The sequence below is a fragment of the Vidua macroura genome, chromosome 4 (assembly GCF_024509145.1).
Source record: "Vidua macroura isolate BioBank_ID:100142 chromosome 4, ASM2450914v1, whole genome shotgun sequence".
NCBI lineage: Eukaryota > Metazoa > Chordata > Aves > Passeriformes > Viduidae > Vidua > Vidua macroura.
In genome coordinates this window covers 38997762-39022685 of record NC_071574.1, presented here as the reverse complement: position 1 = coordinate 39022685, position 24924 = coordinate 38997762, and the positions used below count along the sequence as shown (strand labels likewise).

Here is a 24924-nt window from a genome sequence, read left to right as displayed (position 1 = left end):
AGTTCATTTTATCTCACTAAAAGAAAACTGTGTTTGAAAAATATCATTAATGTATCTAGTTTATTAATATGTTGGATTATATTTTTATTTTTACTTATTACTAAAGTTATTTCCTGAAAATATTTTGTTTTATTTCCCTTCAGCTAACATTAATTTGGATCTGTGTTTTGGCCCATCTCCCTTGCCTAACAGCTTTACGCAGAAATGCAGACAGTATTAAATAAGAACAGTAATAGCAGAAATAAATCAGCTAACATTATTTACCTGAGTAAAGGTTTCTCTAGATTACTTGTAGTTTTGCTTTTGGGAAATGGCTGAAACCAAGGCCAGACTATCACTGAAGTCAAACCCATTACTTAAATATTTCATTATTTTGCAACTTCTGTTATAAAGGAGAATACATTCATTTGTGGTAACCATTTAATTCCAAAGGCTGTGGAACGTTTTGTTACAATAAAAATAACATTGCTTTGGGCTTCTTAAACCAGCTTGGGTGCACTCACAATTTATATATGCCATAAGATTGTCACACATGAAGTCCAAGCATCCCCTCTTAGCACAAACACAAGACGAACAACATTGATGCTAAAGTGTAATTGAGTTTGGCCCATTATATATTGAAAAGGAGCAACGAGAACCAGCTAAGAGTATAAAAAAAAAAAAAAAAAAAAAAAAAAAAAAGTTGATTTTATATCAACATAGAAGCAAAAGTCACCTTTTTTCATTTTGTTCAGATATAATAGCTGGTTGATGAGGAGTGACTCCTTGAACCTAATCAGCCTTGAACACAAGCCACGGAATTCTGCTTACAGCAGGTAAGCTTTCAGACCTCAAACTATCAGAGTGCTATGGCAATAGGTCAAATGGCTTTAAACAAGTGCTAATTGTTTATCATGAAAAGCTTGAATAGCAGGGGCAGAATTAAGAAATTACTTTTCTAAGTTTTATGATTTCTGTAAAGCAAAGTTTTTCACAATTTTTTAATAAACTATTTGGTTGTAGTAGGTCCCAAAACAGCCCTTCTTAGAAAGGTCTCTGTGCCATAAGGCACTTTTGACAAAGAAAGACGTCCATGTTAGCATCCGTAGGTAGCACATGAAGATGCTGCAAGTGGATCTCATGAGCTTAGGGGGAGATTGCTCCCAGAGCACAGCCTTCCCACACCACTACAGCTCAGCTCCCGCACTCCAGCACCACTGGCAATCTCCTCGGCAGGTAGGGGCCCTGCACAAGCAGGCTGGCTGTAACACATATCCAGACTCAATAAAAAAGCTGCATCGAAAGCAGCATGGCCAGCAGGTTAAGGGAGGTGATTCCGTTCCTCTAGTCAGCGCCGGGCGGCGGTCAGCGCCGAGCCCAGCCACGTTCGCACCGCCCGCGACCAGCGCGGCCACGGCCGGGCCATGCGCGCCTGCGCCGCCTGCTTGGAGGCGGCAGAGCGGGGCCGGGCCGGGCGGCGATGGCGGCGGGACGCGGCGGGGGCCGGCACGGAGTGATGGTCGCGCTTCTCTTGCTCGCTGCGCTGACGCCGGCGAGCGCCGCCTCAGCTGCCGCTCTGCCTTTAGTCATCAACACCTGGGCGTTTAGGACGGCCGCAGAGACAGGTGTCCCGGCGGGGGCCTGGGCTGCAGCGGGGCGGGTGCGGCCGTGCCGTGCCGTGCCGTGCCGTGCCGCTCGGTGCCATTCGGGAGAGCCTGCTGCTGTGGGGCCGCTGGGCGGACCTGGGTGTTGGTGCTGGCTAAGGAAAAACGAGTCTCTGAGCCGTCACTGGGCTCAAGGTGGCCAGAAGGAGCGGGCTGTGACCCGGCTGCCATGCGGCGCTGGCTGCGGAGGGCCCGGGCTCTGCTCGCCGCGCTGCCCCGTCACAGCTCAGAGGCAGCCCCGCTGCCGGCGGGGAGGCGGCGGGAGGTGCCTGGGACGGCTTAGAAAGGGTTTACCCTTCCTATGGAAGGGCCCCGCGCCGGAGCTTGCCCGTCCTCTCTGCCGCTGGGAGCCTGCAAGCAAATGGTTTCACTTTCCACGATGGGCAATAACGCTAAAAAACCCGACCAAAACCCACAGAAACTAAAGAAGGGAGTTATGAACTGCGGGAAAGCTAGATCAAAGACATGCTTTTGTTAATGGTGTGGTTTGCACTCTTGTGCAGTGTTATTTAACGGTTTGGGTTTGTTTGTTTCTTTGTTTTGAGATTCCTCTAAAGAATTAGGTAGTTATATTATTTCTTTGAAACTCTGTTGTTTTGTGATGTGTTATTGACAGTCAGAGCAGGCTTTCCTTACATACACTAGCTGTGAATAGTAATTTTAAAAGACTTGCAGATTATTTTATTACTGCCAAGTTGTAAATAACCCCTTACTACAGAATGCTTGCCTGTGAAATGAGTTATCAGTAAACCCTTGTAATGGTCAGAAGTGAAATACACTCATAAAAATTGCAAGGCCCTTGCTTTGCAGCTTCTGAAAACCTCTGCTAAGGCTACTCACGGCAGTAAAGGTAATAGGAATCAGACAATACTTCTCATACTGAAGTTTGTAATAGCGGCAAGCATATGTGGAGTTGGATGCATGGTATTAAGTCTTATTTTTTCCCTGGTGCAGACACCTTCATGTAGTAGTTGTGAGGCATCTGTGATGATTAGGCTTCTTGACATATGCTGCTTCCCCTGTGCTGGGTCTGTCAGGTGATGGAGCGCCAGTGCCAGCACAAATAGGAGTATGCAGGACTGTGATTGTCAGTGGCAGCAAGCTCGAGCACCTTAGAAGATCTTGCCTGAGGTCCATCCTTGTGAAATCTCCTATGTGCAATGCCTTCAGGCTCAGTGTATTCAAGTCATGTCGTTTGACAGGTCTGCAATGTCTTACAAAGCTGCACCATGATCTAGATTCTGATGAATGGAACACCTAGGGTTGAACAGGAGGATGTGGAGACTTAAGTTCTTATCTGTAATTTTCACTTTGCTTTTGTGTTTACATAGTTACTGATGTAAGTTTATACCTTTTTATTCTGCAGTTGGACACTTAATATTCTCATACAAAGCTTTTGAGGGCAGCTTTTTTTTTTGGCCCTTTTTTTAATTTTTTGAGTTGGAGGATTTTTTTTTTTCCCTCTTTCTTCTCCCAGAAGGCTTTTAACAAGTGGTGATAAAGTAATGATTGGTTCTGGACAGAGAAGGGTATTTGATATAGAGAACTTGTGATAATTGTTAATAAATAATACCTCAGTCAAAAGAAAAGCTCTGTTTCTCAGTCAGAAACACTAATTAGATACACAAGGAAAAGAATATTTAGAAAAGTGAATAGTGAATTTAGAAAATATAACCAATTCTTCTGGTTCTATTTATATTTTTACTTCATAATCTGTAATTTATAGTTTACTGGTTTTTATCCACTTATGTAGTGCACCTGCATCATGTCCATCTTTAAGGAGCAGTGGAAACTCTTTTCCCTGGTGACATTTTAATTATTTGTGTTGATTACAGCTTGGAAAGTACTAGAGTCGGGAGGTTCAGAGCTGGATGCAGTTGAGAGAGGCTGCAGTCAGTGTGAGATCGATCAGTGCGATGGAAGCGTGGGATATGGAGGAAGCCCAGATGAAAGTGGAGAAACAACTCTGGATGCAATGATTATGGATGGGTAAGGAAACTGTATGGAGAAAAGAATGATCCCTTCTGTTATAAGTGACTCAGACCCCAAGTGGGAATGCATTATATGAGTTTAATTGAGAACAATAAAAAAGTTCACAAGGCAAAAGGGATAGCATTGGGAGCGTGGCTGAATGCCAGAGGCTCATCCACAAAATGGCAGCTCCATGATTTATACCCCTGATGTTCCATCAGCTTGCTGCATATTTATTTTTATTTTACATAGTCTTGCCCCATGTCACTCTCCTGGGCGCCGACACAGTTTCGTCACTGTGGTCCTCAGGGCCATCACTGGATGAGTTCCGCTCCTTTTAAGGTTGTGTCTCAAAGGTTTGGCCAGCAACAGTCCATCCAGTGTAAACCCACAAACCCACACCACAGCACACAAAACCATCCTCACGAAAACTAACCTGACAACTAGGCCACTTCAACAACATCAGCCGCTCCAAAGCACATATCACTATATCAATATTGACAACATCATAATATTTAATCACCAATATAATTAATAATATCAATTCATACAACACCCAGTGAAAGCCAACTTCCATTAACTTGTTTCTCACATCTGCCATTTTTATTACACTTAAGGGTTGTTACAGGATCTTGGTACTTTGGGGCTGATTATGGGACAAGCTAACTTGTGGAACAAGGAAAAATAACATACCTGATTGTTGGAAGAATAGGAAATGACTCTTCAATTGTAGTGCATTAATCCAGTTCTAGGTATAGCAGTTGAAACAGATGGTTTGTAGCATTGTTAGCTTTCCCTTTACATTCAGTCCATAAATATTTAACTTCTGGAGCAATTGTCTTCAATAATTTATTTGCTGTTTAAAGCTTTCATGATTAAAAAGTAATTGCAAACGTGTGGCTCATGTTATGAGTTTATGTAACAAAATAGTTACTCTACTGAAAATATTACTGTGAATGGAAGTACTATTTCTTGAGCAACAACTCCATGCCTGTGAAAGGAAACAATATATATAGGAAGTCTTTCCCTACAAATGTAGTGATATCTGTCTGTGGCACAGAACTGTTAAAGCATTATGTTAAAGGAGCAATCTTTTTGATTTAGATGAGAACAGATTTTGTCCAGTAAAAAATGTGCAATTATTCTTGTAGTTATAATAAGTTTTAAATATTCCTTATTTCCAGCAACACTATGGAAGTTGGGGCTGTTGCGGATCTCAGGCGTGTGAAAAATGCAATTGGTGTAGCACGAAAGGTCATTGAATACACTAAGCATACATTACTAGTGGGAGAGTCAGGTAATTATACCTCTAACTGTTTCCAAGTCAAACCCTCATTTTAAAACAGTTCATAATAAAATTGCCATGTATGGTAATGTAGGTGGAAGAATTCCTTGACAATCAAATCAATCTACTCAAATAGTTCAAAAGTGTTTATTCTTTCATTCTGTGTCCATGAAATAGGTTTATTTTTAGACAGAAAAAATAGTTGTATGGTTTTTTTTTCCATCAGCTTAACTGCAAATATTGACTTGTAATCTCAAGGCTAATATCACTGATACCCAAGTTACCAAAGATGATTTATTAAAAGACACTATAGAAACGGTTAGATGTAAATGTTGCATTTAAACCATTAAGTAACTTATTCTAAGGAATGACAGAATTTATAGACACTGGAGTTAAATTCTAATATTTTGGTATATATTGAGTGTGATTAGAGTATTTCATAGTTTAAAAGTATTAGTGAGAGCTTAAATGTAAAAAAAGCTCATTAAAGACTGTGCTCCCAAGCACAACAAAAGAGCAATAGCAAATTGGAGGATTAGTTGAGCTTTTTAAATACAGGCTGATGTTGGTAGAATAGTACCAGTTTCAAAAAGAGCTGTTCATTCCCCAGAGGAGTGTGAGTGGTGAACAGGTTTCTTGGCTTTTAAGAAGCCTGCTCTGAGCCTGTAGCTGCTCAGAAAGAAATATGCAGATTAGTGTGGAAAATGACATCTGAGCATTAATGCTGATTCAAGTGCTTTGAAATTGATAAGAAAAGATAAAATATTCTTGAAGTAATAAGTAAGTGCACAAGCAATTTTTTGATGGAGTAAAGTGGAACAATTTTGGGAGGTGAGGATACAATTTGACTCAAGGTCTGAACAGAAAAACCTATTTAATTTAAGGCAATTGACCATGATGATAAGTGGCTTTTCTAAGAGAAATTTCACATGTAGTGCAGAAAAAGAAATTGGTCAGGTGTTGAATAGTGGAGGGAAAAATACTCCTAATACTCATTGGCCCCTCATTGCTAGTTACCATATTATTTTTAAATTTTAATCAGGAGAATAAAAGAAAGGATAAGGAAAATGAAGAAACACAAGGATTAAAGTGCTGATTTAAAATATATCTTCCAACCTAAGAACATACCTATTTGCCTAGTGGAGGCATGTGTACAAGTTTATTATGTTGAATACTTACTGTCAGTGATAGCTTGGTCAGAAGAAAGCATCTAGCAGTAATGGCAAAAGAAAGATGTGAAAGCTAAACATTCATCTGAGTAAAAATTTGAGAAGGTATTTAATGTTAATGAATTAATGAAAGCAGTGGAGAAATTGAGAAAGACTATTTCTTTTGAAGAAATGTATTTTTTGTGGAAATCGGAACTTGGATAAGAGAAACTCTTAATTGTCTTCACCAGATGAAGATGAATAAAAAGAAAATCCATATGAACCTTCAAACTGGCATGTGAGAGAGCTAAATAGAAATGCTTGTATTTCTAAATAGAAATACTTATATTACAGAAAAGATAGCTAGAACAGTAGTATCTTTTCATATAAATGCATTTAATCTCTGCAGGCATTTTTTATTCAAGATGCAAAATTAGGAACTCTGCTTCCTGGAATAGAAACAATGTTTCAAAAAATATGAAAGAATTCCTAACAAACATGCACAAGCACAATTTTATCTTAAAAACAAACAAACAAAAACAAACAAAAAAAAACCAACCAAATTCTGCCTGTTTGTTCTATAAGTGGGAAAATATTTATCTAATTCAAGCTGTCCGTTTTCTTTTCCTCTGAGTGCTGATACCTGTGTCAGTTTTTAAGAAAAACATAGAAAAGCAGTCCAGAAATAATTGAAGGCTTCTCTTAATTTTTGGACTGGATAAGTTTGTTCAGCTGTGTACTATAGTGATATTATTATCAAGGATTGATAATATAAATTCAAGCATCTGAACCTAGCAACAGTACCTGTTACTGGGTAATATCAAAGGTATCTACAGCTAAAAGATGACAGAAGAGGTGATCTTTTTTCTTTTCCCTTTGCCTAATGATAAGTCATTCTTAGAAGTGTCGCATTCTTTCATTGCTTGTGTTGGTATTTCTTTTGCTCTCTTGCCATATACTCTATTAATTTTCAAAACAAGGAAGCAGTCACTTCTAAAGCTGCAAGGACGAAGTGTAATGTGATGTAAGCTGGTGGATTGCTTTCTTCCGGTATCAGTTTTAAGGGCAAACATATTGTTATGTTATTTATATTTGATTAAAACTTGTTTTTTAAGGAAAACACACTTATATTTGTAGGACTTATTTATTTCTGTGACCCACACAGCCTAGGCCATTCTTGCTTCACACTCTTAATTGTGTCCAGTTGATTAACAGTGTTGAATTTGTTTCTCTTTCAATGGGAAAACTTTTATGTCACTGCCTGTGAAAGTGAGAGTTGGCTACTGCAGTTGTACAGTACTCTAATGGCTGATACTGCTCCCTGAAGATGTATTTCTCATCCCCAAAAAGGATGTAGAATTTCTTGATTTCTAAAAAAACAAAACATTAATACATTATCATAAAACCCAGAAAACTGTGAATAATTCAATGTTTCTTTATTATTCTTGCTTTTCAAGCCTCCCTGTTTGCTGTAAGAATGGGGTTTCCTTATGAAGATTTAACTACCCAGAAATCCCTTTCGCTGTATTCAGAGTGGCTTAATCAAAGCTGTCAGCCAAACTACTGGAAGGTACAGTGCATTGATGGCAGTGAAGGGGGGATTTAGAAAGTCAGCCGTGCCTCTTCCTTTCAGCTTATATTGAAGTTACACTTTACTTGTGAAGAAAAAGAAGTTTTGCTTATTAGACAGAAAAAACTTGGTATTACTAAGCACTCGCTAGACTTGGGAGTGTATATGTCTAGTTATTATTTCTTAGATCCTGCTTCTTTTGATCTTGCTGCAGTAGTGTTTTGGTGTGGGAGTTATTCTTTAGTTCTTAACAGGGACAGGACTTATCAAAATAAACAAAGCAGTGCATGTATTTTTTGATGCATGTATAAATTTCTGAAAGAAAATCTTAGAGTAGTAATTAAGGTCTTTAAATAGTTAGTTGAGAGGCTTTATGCAGACCTATGAGTACATCAGGTTAGTGTAGATGTCTGTTAAACTTGCTTGTTGTGGTGAGCTTGGCTTGTTGTTTGAATGGGGCTTTTTTTTTTGCTTTGGGTCTTACAGATTTCTATGTGTTTGTACACTGGTTTGGGGTCTTTTTTGAACAGTCAGTTGAGCAAAAGAGAGTCTTTAATGTGAACAATGTAACTTTTCCAGGAAAACCTTTTTACTGTATAATACCAGAAATCAGTCTTCATTCATTAAGCAAAACAATTTGTGGGATCTCAGTACATCTCTGTGGTTTAAGTACTGGGCATCTAATGCCTTTATTGTAGATTATAGGTATTGATTGGCATATTTTTTAATTTATGTGTCTTGAATATGTTATATTATTCATGCAAATCACAAACTGATTACAGAATGTGGTGCCAGACTCTTCAAAATCCTGTGGACCATATAAACGGCGTGAAGAAGTAACTTACAAAGAAGAACACACCAGCTCACAAAGAAGTATTCATAACCATGATACTATTGGTAACAACTTTTGGTAACTCTGATGCTGATATTTTTTTTTTTCTCATTCCTCTAAGGATTAAATCATATTTATTTAAAGAAGAGTATTTCATATAGGAATTATTTCCTGTTTATAGTGTTTCAAGATTTGGTTACTTATGTGCTAGGATGGAGTGCATAAAAGTAGGATTTGTTTTTGGTTTTTTTCAAGTTCACTGGCTGCACAGACGCTTCTTTTTTTGCCATTAACTCTTGTTCATTGCCCTGCTGCTTTTCCCACAGATACCTTGGCATAATTGCTTGGGCAGCTGTGGATGCTTAGGAAACTGACAAGTTAAAAATAATTATGTTTGTCTTGATTATAGTGCCCTGTCAGACCAACTTAAAAGGCCTTGCAGTAGTAGAAGAAATGAGTATACCATTAGTGCTGTTGCCAACTAAAGGCAGTCTTTTTCATGCTCTTTAAGCTTATAAAATAAAGTTTGCTTTCATTTTTCTTCTATTCTGGCTTTTTTCTAAATAAGTAAATTTCTACAGAAACTAACATTAAAACAAGTTAGCAGTAGTAGTCCCAAAAACTTCTAAGAGTTTACTGATTGAGGATTGTTAATTGCTAAGACTATAAGTTCATTAATGAGCAGATCAGACAAAGCACTAGAGCAGTTACAGGTTCATGTCTTTCATATCTATACTTTGTAGTCTTGAAACTTGCACTTTTTGGTTTAGTTTGAATTTTTCTCAGTTTAGCAATAACTTTTTGTCTGATGGTCTTTACAATATCAAGAATTAACAAGTTGTTTCGAGTGTTAATCTTTCTTCTTTGTTTCTAGTTCATCCTAATCAATTAATTGCCTACAGAAGTGAGGTGACTTACCAAATTCTTAAGTTGATAGCTGGCTTACTTACTGGGATAATTCAGTAAGTGCTGGAAAAGTTAGAAATTATGGAGTATCAGGTGAGAGGAATCTGCTAAATACAATTCAAGAATTAATCTATCATTAAGTAGTCCTAAGCTGTTTTGTAGTAAATTATGGTATTTTGTATTAGTATTTCAAGTTCTCCCACCCCATTGTTTTACATATGAAATAATTCTGTGAGTAGCACATTTTGAGACGACTCTTCATTCAGCATGCATTTAGGACATTGGTAGGAACTGATGCCTTTCCAGTCTTTTTGCAGAGGCCATTGGGTCTGTGCCTTTATGACTTTAGCCCCTACTGGTTAGGAAGCTTTTCTGTGAGAAGAACATACTGCTTAGTGAGTTCAGAGAAAAAGAATTCAGCTCATCAAATTCTGCTTCTCGGCTCTCAGTTTATGCTAGCAGCAATTCATGCCCCTCCTGCTTTATGGAGGTAAATTTTTGCTCTATGGAGAAGCAACTGATCCCAAATCTGATTCCAAGTGACAGTCTAAACTTCTTTAGTATGAGGCAGTGGCTTTCTTACCAGCACAAAATTAGCAAGGGGTAGGCTCGTCCATACATTTGGTTGTCCGTCGTGTAATTCTAGTTACTTTGTTAGGCAGTATGTCATCTTCTGCCAAATTTAAGCTCATGCTTCTGACTTTTTTTTAATTGCCTTCAAGTACCATTTATAATTTCTAAGCTTCGTTGCTCTGATGGTATTGGTGCTTGATGTGGTGACACCAGGTATTTGTTCTCTACTGGTTAACAAAGGTGTGTATCGGGAGGCAGTGGCTGCTTGGGCAGCAGTAATATATAGCTCTGAACGGTGTGGCACTCAACTGTTTCACATTCTTTTTTGAGCTCTTGTAATAGATCATAAAAATTTTCAAATATCTTTTAAAAAGAACTTGTTTTCCTAAAGAGTACAATTCTTGTATTTCAGGATATCAGTAATTTGAATAGTCTGGGAATTGTGGTTCTGTTTGATAAGTGCAGTCCCAACTAAATAAATAATGCTAGTAGTGTTCCTGAATATGTTTTGTCCCTGTTAAAAATCTTAGGTATGGTTGTAATTGGTGAGAGTGGAACCGTTGCTTCTGGGACATCTACTAATGGTGCAATACACAAACTTCCAGGGTTAGTATCTCTGATTTTACAAAAAAGCTTTTTTTCCCCACCTTGTTTCCTATGTTAAACTTGTCATTGGGGCTTAAAATGTTAACTTGTAGATCACAAAATGGCTTTGTTTTTTTCTTTTGTCCACTTGCCATAAATCCTAATATTGAGAAACTGATTCAGTTGCAAAACTACATGTTGCATTTGAGGGAATGCTTGTTTTTCAACTTGCTTAATTCACCATATATAGACACAAACAACTGGCACAGTTGTGAGACAACTTGTAAGGCAAGGCACCAGGGACAAATAAGCATTTTGGAGAGGCGCATGGTCTCCTAAGAAATGTACGTAAAATCAGAGCCTCGGGCTTGTGTTTTGTCTTTGAGATACTTTTTCCACACTGTTAGGATTATTTGTCAACCAAGTCAGACAACTTCTGGATTTAGCAACAAGTTATTGAACATATTAATGTCCCTAGCTGCTTACTGTTGCCCACAGGCTAAAGCTCACTGGCTTAACTATAGTCAGTATAAAAACAGACAGTTATGCATTGGTGGTGGATTAAGCCTCAGGTCAGTCAGGTTATCACAGATCATTTTTACAGATAGTTTTAAGACAAGACTTTTGACTGCAGTGGATTGACCTCTTTACCTGTTCTGCTCTCCTGTGGGTTTAATACTAAGTCAGCTGGAGGCAGTAAGGCTGACAAAGTTTGGTTTTTATTTTCCATTGTTCACTACAGCCGTGTGGGAGATTCTCCGATAGCTGGAGCGGGATCCTACGCAGATAGTACAGCCGGAGGAGCTGCAGCCACTGGGGATGGTGACATCATGATGCGCTTCTTACCCAGGTTTGTCCTTAGGACAGACTTTGCTAGATTTCTGGAGAAAAATGTGGACTCAGCAAATGAAGAAATTGATTAAAAATATGATCTGACTTAGTGGCTGCTGAAGTGGGAGTAAAGGAAGGAGTGGAAGGGGAAAGAATAGTAGCAGAAACCAAGTTACCCTTATGATCTGTCTTAAAAGAAGAGACTTAAATATCTTGATGACAGATCCTTTAATACTGCCAAGCTGTGAGCAAGCAGGCAGCAGGTAATGAGTATATGTCCAACCTGTATGCTTTTTAGCAGAACTGATTAGCTTTCTTCTCAAAAGCATTTTGTTGTGTGGGAAAGTATCATAAATTGTAGAAAGGATGAGTTGTGGGTCTCAGCTCACTCAGGAGGTATCACTGCAGCAATCCTTTGTAATTGCATCTAATTTGAAACTGAAAGAGGTGTTCTAGTGTTGTCACAGTGGTTGCATAAACTGTGTAAGAAATGGCTCTCTTCATGAGCATCCTCGTGGGTTGGTCTCAGCTGGAATCAATTATGGAAGTCCATGCTGAACATAATGGGCACTGATGCTTGAAGGATAATACAAAAGTGGCCTTCATATTGCTCAGGCAACTTTTCTGAAATTCTGGCAGCCAAGAAAGCCTGCTAGCTGTTGCATATTTACAGATGTTGTCAGTGAATTTCAAGCTGTTCTGAGTTGGTCTTTCAAATACAAGGCAGTTGACAACTTCATGAATTATCTGTCTTGTCATACAAGATACCAAGATGAGTAGTGAGTTGATCTCCACCATAAGGTTAGTCAGTAAAAGCTTAGATTGCACTTAAGCAGTCTGAAGTGTTTGTCTGTAATGCCTAAAACATTTAATGTTGGCACCAGTGGGTTAATCACCAGACTAGGTGGTTAATTACTGGTTCCTTATAGATAAAGATTTTTACTAATTCCATGATATTTATATATTCCCACATGAAAACAAAGACAAGAATTAACCTCCCGGAAGCGAAGGAAGTGTCAAATAAAGGGCAAAATTGTTAATATTTTCCGTATGCCTTTGTTGAGGTGGTAACTTCTTGTTGAGTTTTTGATTAGTCAAGAGTGAAATACAGCTGTATATTCAGATAGTTATCTTTAGATAGCTTGTACCTATTTGATTGTTAGAATAAATGAAGATAATAGGGAGTCTCGAAATGCAAGAGTTCTTCTTTTCTGTGGTACTTTGATAACATCTGTAATTAATGCAATCTGTAGATGTGTTAGTGTAACGAGTTTGTCTTGGTATATGCATCTTTCATCTAAGCGATAAAATGTTGTTTACTTGTAATTTATGTCATGAGTTATCATTTAATCTTCAGGTTCTGAGAGAAAATGGCAACATAAGTAATTTTTTACCTCAGGACATTTTGGAAATGCAACTGGTTCATCTCAAGCAATTTCTTTAAATATAAAGGAAATTAATTTTGATTACTCTTAGAATAAGGGGTTTTTTTAAATCACTTTGCAAAAAGTTTGAAAGTGGCTCAAAGTCTTGATCAAAACATGGTACCTTCATATTCATAAAGCAAAGCAAATCTGTCAATTTTGATGTTTTCAGAAACTTAATTTTTTTTCTGGAAGACTTTTTTAATGCTTACTGAACTCAAAAATTTATCAGTAATGTAATATTGAGTTTTCCTCAAAAAATTATCTTGACATTAGCCCTTCTGAAGAGCAGCAATTACTTCTAATGTTAAACCCAATCATATGATGAAAAGTAAAAGCCATTAAGTCTTCTAAGCCACTGTTCCTTGCAGTTCTAAACTATCTTTTGCTTAGCCTCTTCTACTGCAAATTATCAGAGTTCTGTCTTGGTTTGGCCTGCCATAGAATGATCCATGGTATAGACGTCATCTTGTAGTCACTTTTAGTCTTGTTTTTAATTGCTTTTTGTGTACAATTTGAGTAATAATTGCCAATATGAAGTTGTTCTAAAAAATTATCAAGTGTTTCCATTATTCAAAGAAACCAGGGTCTCTTCTGTGGTATTTTAAGTTATATAACCTAAATATGACTGATTTTCTGGGTATGGGGTTTGTTTTTTTTTTTTTTTAGTTATCAAGCTGTGGAATATATGAGGATGGGAACAGACCCAACAGTAGCCTGTCAAAAAGTTATTTCCAGAATCCAGAAGTATGCTCCTAAGTTCTTTGGTGCTATCATTTGTGCCAATACAACTGGAAGTTATGGTATGTATTTTGTTTTGCAAACAAAGGTCCTTGACCCTAACTAGGTCACAGATGTACAAAACTGAACATAAATTTTAAAGACGTCTTTAATTATTCTTTGGAGACTGCAGCAGTAGTGGCCATTCACAGTATGGAATGCTGGGTAGCAGGGCAGCTGCGTCCTAGTGCAGACTGGAGATAATTTAATTTTGCATTTTGATGTCTTAGACTTTGACAAAATTTATGGAAGTCTTAGCAAAACCCAAAAATATTTACAACCTTCATTTGTTTCCTGGACTGTATATGATTAATTTGAAGGTTTAAAAAAAAGACTGTTTTGCCTTCCCTAGACATGGCATAAGGGAGAATATGAATGTTAAGCATAGCTTCAAAGTGATCTAAGAATAGTCATTTTGCCAGGCATCTCATTAGTGAACTAATTAGTGATCAGTAGGAAGTACAATTTACTAATCAATGTGGATTATTTAGTTAGACTGCTTTGCTTATTCTTTGATCTCTTACTTCCTATAGTTCTGTGTTTGAGATTAGTATTGAAGGAACTTATTAAATTAATCAGGATTGAAAGAGAGAGTGATTTTCTTGACTTGTGTTACTGTTTTGAATTGTACTATAAGGGCATTAATTGCACTACAACAGCCAGTTGTATTGTATTTTAACTTAAAAATTAAATACTTTCAAGATGTCTTGGGTTAAACAGCTTGTAAAAGAATAATCATACCACTGTAGTAGAATTAGTAACTGGATCTTTAGATGATAAAATACAATGACAGAGAGATTAATCCCAAATGTAGTAAATTAGAATATTTTTTTCTTTTTTTCCTAGGTGCTGCATGTAATAAAATTCCAGGATTCACTAAGTTTCACTTCATGGTTTCAAGCCCTTTGCTAAGTCGACCAACTGAGCAAGTAGTAGACTGCATTTAATTTCTTTTGTCCTATTAGCAGCTCAACTTAGAAGAGGACGGTGCTAAGTTCCCCCAGTTATTACTTCTTAAAAATGGTTGTTTCTAGCATTTAATGGCTGTTATGGTCTGCTTGTTTTCCTAAGAAGTGAGTAGCTACAAGTGATGAATAGTAACCATTGAACAGGCCCTTTGGCTTGCCATTTAAAAATATATTTGTCATACATCTGGAATAAGAGGCTGGAAGTGGAACTTTGACTCTACATATAATTGTAGAGTCATAGTTCCATAAAACTTATGTTGAAAATGTTTAATTGTCTAAGATTTAGTCCAGGTTTTCTTTTTTCTTGAAAATTGCATGAAAATGCTGGCATGCAAGGAAAGGGGCATGAGGAGTAGTGGAGACTATTTCAAAGGTTTAATGAAGAGATAAGAAGTCCTTATGGACCATTCTAACTTGTTCTACAACAGCTGGGAATACATTTGAATAGAAATTACATGCAAGCATCCCTGGTAGTACAAACCTTCAAAAAATTTTGGTTGACTGACTGGATGTGAAGACAATTGGAAATCATCCTGACGCCTGTTTTTTATAGTGAAAGTTAAGTTATGAACCATAACCACGGTGATTTCCTTGTCAGTAAAAGGCTGTGCACTCACCCTGCCCTACAGCACATTAACCTCTGCAGAGGAGCAGTTGAATGCCTAGAGTGTGACAGTTATCTACAGCTTTGGGTTTTGTCACTTTCTGTGTCTAGAGACACCAGGATTCATTTGTAATGGAACTTTAGCATCATGAGGATTATTCCACGGGTATTTGAAGATCTGTTTGATCATTCTCTTAAATTATTGGCTTGCTGATCTGATGGAATCTTTGCTAAACTTGAGCTAGGAAATGGCAGAAGGGGAAGTGAGTAAAAAGAGTGTGTCTTGTCACTTTAATTATTCTCTGTCTATTTAAATAAAATAAAATCATTGGGTAATAAAATCATTGGGTAATAAAAGCACACATTAATGTATTAGTAAAGTTGTTTAGATGCTTGTGTACTGTTGTGGCGGCTACCTCTGCCATGACCTCAAGCAGTCGAGAAGCGCTGGCTAGCACTGCCTGTGTGAGGCCGGGTGGCCGCCATGTGTGTGGTGGGCACTCCAGGGTAATGGCATCTGCCAGCCTGGTAGCGCTGAGTGCTGTGGCGTGGGTAACGCAGATTTGGTAGCTTCATACGCTGAGAGGAGATGAAGAGACAAGAGAAGGACACTTGTTTGTGAGCCCAAAGAGTCTTTATTCCCCCAGGCGGGGCAGGAATAAAGGTGCTCTCGGGGTGGGTGCAGTGACAAATGCCAGTGAAACAGAAGATGGCAGCAGATTAAATAGGGAGTGGGCAGACAGGGGTGGAAACCTGTTTCGCCCAATGGGGACAAACGAGAGATGGTATAACAACCAGTGGTAACATAACAGAGGTGGGCACAAAGTCCGGGGACAAATAGAAAGGCTAAGGTGGGGTGATTGATACAGAACTTTCTTGAAGAAGCTGGGGGTTGTTACAGGATTGACAACCAACAGGGAGTGAACAAACCCTGACTGATGGGACCAAACAAGGAGAAAACTGGGAGAGGTGAGGAGATTGACAGGTAACTGTAGATCTGAGTGGTGGGAACTCTTGGGGTGAACAACTTGGAGCAAACCACTGTGAGGGGAAAAATGGGGGAGTACAAGGAACAAACCTAACTAACATTAATAAAACACCTGACTAAATAAAACCAACCCACAACATACTGTGCCTTAGATTAATTGTTGCTTTCTGTTTCAAGTTGGTGTCTTTAAAAGCTGGAAATAAACCATTCAAACTAGAATGGCTATCTTTAATGGCCTACTATTGAACTTCATCAACAAAGTGATTTACTCACTTCTGTCACTGGATCCTCAGAGCCTGTTGAAGCAGTATTCACTGCAGGCCACGGAAAGCTTTTGTCAGAGACGCTGCTAGTGAATACATCTGTAATGGATTTAGATAAGTTTTTTACCTGTGCTACCTACAATCCTACTTCCATGGCTGCTCTATCTTCAGATAACTCAGGCAGGCAAGTGCAAATAGATTAATAAAATCCTAGTGATTGCTACTTCGAAGACTGCATTATGGATTATGAATGTAGAAGGTTCTGTACTGGGAGCTGAGCAGTAATGTCTCAAATTGTTGCAGCTGAATCCTCCAGGATTCATTTCTGAAAGAGGTTTGGGAACATCCATAGCTTGCTTTTTAGAGTGCTTCTGTCACTCTGTACTAGCTAGTCTTTGCCAGTAAACCTTAGGAGTGCCCTATAGCAGAGTATCTTAAAGTCACTGTTACAGTGCTAACTTCCTACATAGTCAGCTTATCTCTGCTGGCTGACAGCAGCTGAACGTGTCCAGCAGCTGTGTCCAGGTGGCCAAGACAGCAATGGCATCCTGGCCTGTATCAGCAATAGTGTAGTCAGTGAGACCAAGGCAGGGATTGTCCCTCTGTGCTCGGCACTGGTGAAACCACACTTTTGAGTCCTGTGTCCAGTTCTGGGCTCCTCACAACACAAGGGACATTGAGGGGCTGGAGTGAGTCCAGAGAAGGGCATTGGAGCTATTGAAGGCTCTAGAGGGTAAATCCTAGGAGTAGGTGAGGGAGTGCAGTTGTTCAGCCTGGAGAAAAGGAGGCTCAGATCTTATTGCTCTTTACACCTGCCTGAAAGGAGGGTGTATAACGGTGGGAGACAGTCTTTTTACACAGACTACCGTGACAGGACAAGGGGAAATGGCCTCAAGCTGTGCCAAGGAAAGTTCAGGCTGGATATCAGGAGGAATTTCTTCAATGGAAGGGTAGTCAAGCATAGGAATGGGCTGCCCAGGGAGATGGTGAAGTCACTGTCTCTGGAAGTGTTCCATAAAAGACTGGACACGGCACTTTGTGATATGGTTTTGTTGGTATGGTGATGTTTGGTGAAAGGTTGGACTTGGTGATCCTGGAAATCTTTTCCAACCTCACAGAGTCTGTTATTCTATGAAAATTACTTGTGTCCATGAGACATAGGCACTAATACATGTGACTTGATAATGTGAATTGCTTTGTGGTGATGCATTAGTTATAAATGAGTTAGTTTGTGTAAATTATTTTGATAAATCATTAACTTGAAAATATATTAAATCATAATATTAAGAATGTACCATTCTGATATTGTGGACAAAATTCAGAATTAGAAAAATAATGTGCTTGATATTTTGTCTTAAAATATTTCTTTAAAGGTTGATAATTGTTGTCATGTCCACTCAGTGTCCACCTGAGTGACCCGGCTAGATAGGCACGACAGTGGCGGAAGGCACTCCTTTGGGATCCCTCAGGTTTTTTCCAGGAATGCTTCCGGAGGAGTGACAGACAACAGACCCACAGAAAGAAAGAGGCTGACTCTTGTTGGGGGTAAAAATCCAGAGGTTTATTTGGAACTCTTACGAGCCCAAATTACTTCCAGTAACACTGACCAGCAAGAGCCCCGAGGGGGACTTGACAGCAGTTTATAAACGGGGGAGTGGAAAGGGGAGGGGAAGGCTTAACAACCAATGGGATAAGCTTGGGGAGTGGTTCTTGGGATGACCGATGGGGGTATTAACATATTAGGGAAGGTCAGGGGAGGGGTCTGTTGCATTCCGGTTGGTTTAGTTAGGGGTTCTGATAAATGTTTGTTAGCCGGTTCTATGTGCCCCCATATCCCCCGTGATGGTTCGCTCCGGGTCACTTACCATTGCAGCCTTCCCATGCCAGTCTTGTGGCCACCCCCCTGTCCATTCCTGAGAGTTCTGTGTCTGTTACCCCATCCCTGTATCCCTGTTCGTCCTGGAATCCTGTACACACCCCTGTCGTGTTCCCATTGGTTGGGCGAGGGGGCTTCTGCCCTTATCTGCCCGCCCCCTATAAAACCCCATGCGCCCTTTGTTTCCTTGCCATCTTGTCCGCGCGGACGCTCAGAGCGGTTGCTGCTCTCCACCACGGCAACCATGAACCAATAAACCTTCTTCAGCCAACCGCAAGGCTGGGTGTGCTTTCCTTCGCCTCTTCACCTCCTCCCAGCACCGGTTACACAACGTGGCAGCCCACGCGAAGGCTCAGCGCTAGAGCCTCCAAAGCAGCAGCAGCCCTGGACTCCCGGACGATATGCAGAGCCTAGCCGGGCTCCCCGAGCCACTTGGGACCAAGGAGAAGAACACAACGCCACAAGGGGTCCCTGGTCCTCATCCAATCACTCAACATCCTCGATGGAAGCTTCCAGACTGTTGGGATGGGATGCCGGGTGATGGACAAGGCACCAGGGAGGGGACACAGGAATGACTCAGCAGTTATGCTGCGTCAAGGGGCAGGCTTAGTGAGGAGTGACATGGGTTGGACCATAGGGGTAAAGAGGGAGTACAGGGATAAACCATCCATCAAACACAGGTACCAACATCGGTACAAACAAACACAATACAACAGATAATGATGTTCTGTTATGCTTAGCAGACACACCAATTCTTTTAGGAAAGATATCAAGTACAGACTTCTGTCAAAAGTAAGCAAAAATTATGACAATCTCTTTTGGGGTTGCAAAAAAGTATTTTACTGTTTTCGATTTCAGTTTTTACTATCTAGCTTTTACAACACAGAATATGAGGGTTTGTGATTTAGTGGTTCAATTGAATGCATCTGTCTGTAGAGCTGTGTGGCTTTCTTAAGTACATTATCTTATTTTTAGCCATTTTTTTTCTAAGGACAGAAAAAGAATCTTTGCTCAACGGTTTGACTAAAAGTGAAATGCTCTGTTTCTGCATGGCATCAAATTGTTCCTTAATAAAGCAATCTCTGTGTACCCTGGCAATGTTTTGTATGCACTTACTGAATAAAGCTTCCCTGTCACTTCACCATTTGTAGGTTACCACTGAAACACGTTCTTTCATTTGGACCTGCCTCAGTTAGGAATAATTCAGAGTTTTAGAGATTTCAAGATTGATTTTTAGATGGAATGTACAATGCTATATAAACTGAATTGAATCTATTACCATTTGTTGCTAATGTTCAGTTTATCACGTGACTGTTGTAACTCATTAACAGTGCTGTTCATTCTTGTTTTGAAACACTGAATGCTGAATGTGTGCAGGATTTCTGTGCTATTATCTATAGTCTGTGCATGAAGAAATATCAGTAATACTGTTAAATTTGCTCCAGCTCTAATATACAGCAGGTATGTTATATATTAAGCACTGAAGTATAAATGTTTTCACTGGAGGGTGTGTTCATTCCTCCATATAAATTCCATTAAATTTACAGCAAAAACTGAAATGTTCATGGAGCAGAAATGAATGAATCTCAGGATTTTGTGACTAATATTGTTACTGTTTAAGCTGCTGAGTCGGAAGCAAACATTTACGTTTGTGCATTTAACAACCTTAGCTATGTTTTCATTTTCTTTTTTTCCCCTGGCAGTTGGAATCAATGTAAGTAAATACAGCTGCTGCTACAGTGCTGTCTTGGTGTGATTAGCTCATACCTTTACAGTGACAGGTGGTGGTCTGTGAAATAAAAGCAATAGCAACTTCAAAGGGTGCCAGTTCAGGGAATCCCTGCTACTGGTGACTTTTTTTTTCCCCCTTTTTCCTAATATGATAGAGAAAAATCTTTACAAGAAGTTTTGATTATACTTTTTCCAGGTAGAGCTTTATAAAAGCAATTGTATTCTAAATGTCAGGGGGATTTATTGGTTAGAAATTGTGATTTTGGTGTGCTGCATAGAAAAAAAAAAAAAACTGTCATGTGTTAGATGAACAAGAAGTTTCATATTTTCACCCTTTGCATACTTGCCAGCTGGACTCTCAAATACATTTTAGCCCTAATTCTGTTTGTTGCTATGTTATGATTTTGATTTCTGGTGTGTAATTACATAGAAAGCAGTGGACTTTGCCACTTGAATGTAGTTGGAAAGTTGGGTTATGTTTTATATTTCTAAAGATTTCTCATTTAAAGATCTGGTGAAACAAGAAATTTGATTAAGCGAGAAATCCTGTGGCATTGTTTTTTTGAATATTCTTATGTACAGATGGGAAGACCCAAACTTGTTATTTTTTCAATACAGGTATAGAAAGATTGTTATAGACCTGACCCTCCCAAATAGGAGAAAGGCTTTTTCTCCTATAATCAGAAGAATCCCAGTGGTGTTTTTCCAGTTCTGACATTATTGGTACTTTATATTTTCTTCAGATCTCTATTTTGTCAGTTTATAAATGTTTTCTCTTTATTAATTTTGCTTTCTTTGCTGCCAGCAGACCTGTCATAACAGCTTTCTTGACACATTCTGCCTATACCCATCCAGGTTCAACTGTTGCTCAGTTTGCTTTTTGAAGTGTATTTCATGCATGATGTAGACTGTGTTGTAGTATAATTTTGTCATGCAGTATTTGGCAGGGAGAATTCAGTTCTATATGATATGACCTTTTAAAGGTGGCATAATTCCTGAAGCAGTAGATTACAGTATTGCAGCAGTACAGGTTTAGAATTATACTTAGCAAGATCATGAATGCTTATTGTTCATAAGTAGATGCTTGATGGCATATGTGGTTATTTATTAAATACATTGTGACAGGCTTTTTGAAAACAAAAACCGTTATGCTGCTAGCTTAATGCTGCTCCTGGATAGACATTGTTACAAGAAAAATTCCAGGACAAATTATCATGGATCATCTGTGAGATTTGTGGTTGGGTTGGCAGGCTGATACATAGAGAAGTACAAAGGAACTGAAACTTCCCATAAATTAGTATTTTTATCTGCAGCATTTTTCCTGAGCATTGGGTAGCAATGTAGAACTGACAATTTCCTACTTTCCTTGTGTAATCATTTCTTTAGATATGTGGGGGTTTTTCTGAAGGATTTATAGTAACAGATGTAGCAAAATATTATAGTTTAAAAGGGTGGATGTAAAAGATATTATAAACAAGTTTAATTAATATTCAGTCTAGTGTGTTTTGTTAATCTAGTTGTTACTGAAGACTAATTTGTATGTTATAGGGTATAAAATAAATTACACTGGAGTAGCTACAGTGTTAATGAACTGTAGCTTTTGACATTCCGTCTGTATCCATTCTTACAAATCTGCCAACATGAAAAGTCCTGTGATCTCACTTCTCAGCTAGGGTTATGACAGATCTTGTTAGTGCTTAGTGAAAGTGCTAGCCCCAAAAATGGGTCTTTAGGGATAACATCACTTTGCTGCTTGAGCTTAAGAATGTTACCAGCCTTTAATTGATTTTTCCAGTGCTACTTCTCCTTGCTTACTGTGTCTCTTCACTGGAGGTTACTGTTCATATACCAGGACTGGCAGACTGGTGGATGCTTCATTCCAGATCCACAGTTTAGCCTCTCTGACCTCCCTCTGCACTTTGCACTGAGAATAGCAGTTGCCTGCACCCCATTCCATCAACTCTTAAATTCCCATCTAGGAGCTGCAAGGAAAGGCTGCAGGGCTTGCTGGGGGAGCATGCATCAAGTATGTATATTATACCATCATCATTCCTGTTTTGAGCTCCAGGAATCATAGTTACAACAGTGCTAATAAAATCCACCAAAAGCAGCTGTATTGGACAAGGAAGAATTAAGTGTTAATAACAATTAACAATTAATAATGAAGGGCTGAAGACAAGGTTTTATTTGTCCATCTCTCAAGGGTAGTTTCAGCTGAAGAAAGATTTTGCTGCTCAAAAGGAGTAGGATACTACCCACATGTGGGAGTATGTGTTCTCTCTTTTGTTATGCAGTTGGTTCTGCTAACTGTGCAGCTCCACAAAATGGATCAGCTTGCTGTCTGGCTAAAAAAAAGTAATTTTTTCTTTTTCAGAATGTAAGCAAGCTGTTCTGTTTTACTTTAGGGCCACTCAGTTGCTAATACTAACAAAAGGTAGAATGCAGGAATACGCAGTAAGGCACAGGCAACTATCCAGCTGGTGACAGCACATTCTTAGTTTGGCAAAGGAAGACTCTTGAATTTTCCTGCAGATTGAAGTAAGGTGCCTGTCTCTCTGCAGGTTTCATGATTCAACCCTCATGCTAGAGGCCCATCCACTCTTTTTCCCCCAATACAATTTAGGAAAAGATACAAAAAATCTGGATGGGCATCTACTATTCTTTTATTCTTTTTTTTTTTTTTTTTTTTTTTTTTTTTTTTTTTTTTTTTTTAATCAACAGGCTGTTGTCATGTTTTCCTTATTCTCTCTTCTGTCATGTAAATACTTAATTATCTACCATAGGTTTCCCATTTTCAGGATGGGAAAGTACAGAGTCCCATATAACTTTCGGATCACCTTCTCTTTGTTAAAATATGAATTTGAATTTCTGCTGACTGAGGAGGCTTTACAACTTCAGAACAGCTGCTGCTACTACAATGCTTTATGAAAATGTGAGCACTATGAATTCAGTCTCCTTGACTGGCTATTTAATTGAAAGTCACTGTGAGATGTGCTTTGTGTTAACACGGCTGTGTTTGGACAGACTGTGAGATTGGATTCTTGGGGAGTTCTGTCATGGGGATGTCTGGTTACTGAATCACAAAGAGTTTTAGGGAAGAGACAATCACCAGTATGCTCAGTGGAGCTATGATAACATCTGCAGGCACACTCAAGAATAGAGCCATAACCCTGTAACTTAATTTGAAAAATCAAGACTCTTTCAGACTTGGGAATAGAAGTTTGATCGTGCATAAAGTTGTACTTTTATAACAATAATGTTGTGCCTCACTATGAGAAATACAAGTGCTAATGCTAGATAAATATTCCAACTGTCATTTTTTTTAATTATAATTTTTGCACTTTGGTCAGGCAGCTATTCATAATATGCCAGTGTTGAACTTATCCATTATGTTCTGCTTTGTACCTACAATTTTTCCAGGTTTGGCATTTGGGAAAAAATTCAAATGCATACTAGAAGTTCAGATAATGTGGTCATCCAATAGACTATCTCATGTAAGTGCCTCTAAAGTATTTCTCACACATATGAACTATTTCTCACAGCAAATACCAAAATCCCTGGATAATACAGTATTACTGAAGCCTTTAGTCTCAGTATTCATTGAGAGTGCTCCAAAAAGGGAAAAGTTCCCTCTTCTTGGGAAATTCCAAAAGAGACCTAGACACCGGAGTCCAGCATTTTAAGCTCTGTGAAGACCTTAGTACTTCGTAGCGGCTGCTGCTTTCTGTCTTTGTAAGTATCCCAGATCTGTATGTGATTTTGTTAGTGAGATTGCATAAAACTGGTAGCTCCCACTGCTACTAAGATAACAGGCCCTCAAGCTCAACCCCAGGGCCTTGTTGGATGGACCTGCTGATGCACCACACTGAGTGCTGTTCAGCAGGCCGGGAGTTTGTACATCTGTGGCTTGTTGCATTTTTTCCTAATGACCATGCTATTATGTGTGGAACATGAAAATCCATGTTCAAATAATAACCTGCCTAATTATCCTAGAATGCTGAGGCCAAAGAATCTTTTTCTCCTCATTTTCCTTTAATAAGTAGCAATTCATTTATACTAGGTGGAACAGCCTCAGTAAGAAACATGAGATGATGAGGAAGACAGCATGTGATTCCGTAAGGGTACACAGCGTGACCCCTATCTGTTCTTGTCAGTGCTGGTTAGGTAATGTGTGAATCAACACATACCGGTAACAAAGGCAACCGCCAAGCCACATCTAAAATGCAGAGTAGATTTATTTAACTGTGAACATTGTTCACAACACAGGGCTGCAGAGACACATGGGGCACAGGCTCCTTGGGCTTAGCTCACCCTAGTGGGCACCGGGAGGGTCTCTGCCTGCCTTAATACTACAGAAGGCTTTATGCATCTCTGTGGGAGTGTGTTACGTTCACAGGAATTCCACTTAAAACAGGGAGAGGATAAACCACACTAGACATAATAATGAACATAGTTTTCCCCACACTGACATTTTTAGCAATCCCAGCTGCAAGGTCACCTTGAGCAAAACTATTCCCTCCTCCTCACCACATCTTCTGGCTTTAACCCTTTCCTCCCATTCCTTACCAGTATGTGGTAAGCATCTGGTAAGCATTCCTTGAATTCCTGCAGAGCTCAGTAAACAGACCAAATTCCTGAATGGTTCAATAATAAGGCATTAAGGCAACTTTCTGGCAAAACTTCTGAATACAGGAATTTGCTGTCAGTGTGGTTCTTTTAACTTCCCACTTACAACATTTTCATTTTAACAAGTGTCTGTTCCCAATAATGTTATGACTTAATAGTGAACAACTAACAGCATTCATATCTCACACCTCAGAATTACAAGCTTGGTGTCTTTCCTCCCAGAATGAGTATATTTTATTCTCAAACCAAATATGTGAGACTACCAGCACAACCGTTTTCTTTATACAGTTACAGTTTCAGGTCTGCCATCCCATATGTGA

The 24924-nt window shown here is 39.0% G+C and overlaps 1 protein-coding gene across 2 annotated transcripts; it reads left to right on the top strand.

Moving 5' to 3' along the window:
• The first annotated feature begins 1449 nt into the window (after window positions 1-1449).
• On the top strand, window positions 1450-15500 carry AGA (aspartylglucosaminidase). 2 transcript variants are annotated; one of them, XM_053976340.1, is made up of 9 exons: window positions 1450-1604; window positions 3479-3632; window positions 4799-4911; window positions 7505-7617; window positions 8400-8490; window positions 10459-10534; window positions 11256-11363; window positions 13438-13571; window positions 14395-15500. In XM_053976340.1, exons 1-9 carry the CDS (start codon window positions 1460-1462, stop codon window positions 14493-14495), a joined length of 1035 nt encoding a protein of 344 aa, XP_053832315.1. In that variant the 5' UTR covers window positions 1450-1459; the 3' UTR covers window positions 14496-15500. The 2 variants fall into 2 exon arrangements, with proteins under 2 accessions (XP_053832315.1, XP_053832314.1); XM_053976339.1 differs by having other exon boundaries at window positions 8400-8514.
• The last annotated feature ends 9424 nt before the right edge of the window (window positions 15501-24924 follow it).

Bases quoted from the DNA above. Each gene is read 5' to 3' on its own strand.
- AGA (XM_053976339.1), top strand. From the start codon at position 1,460: ATGGCGGCGGGACGCGGCGGGGGCCGGCACGGAGTGATGGTCGCGCTT. The intron at 8,515-10,458 runs GTAACAACTTTT...TAAAAATCTTAG, and splicing joins TCATAACCATGATACTATTG to GTATGGTTGTAATTGGTGAG. The intron at 11,364-13,437 runs GTTTGTCCTTAG...TTTTTTTTTTAG, and splicing joins ATGATGCGCTTCTTACCCAG to TTATCAAGCTGTGGAATATA.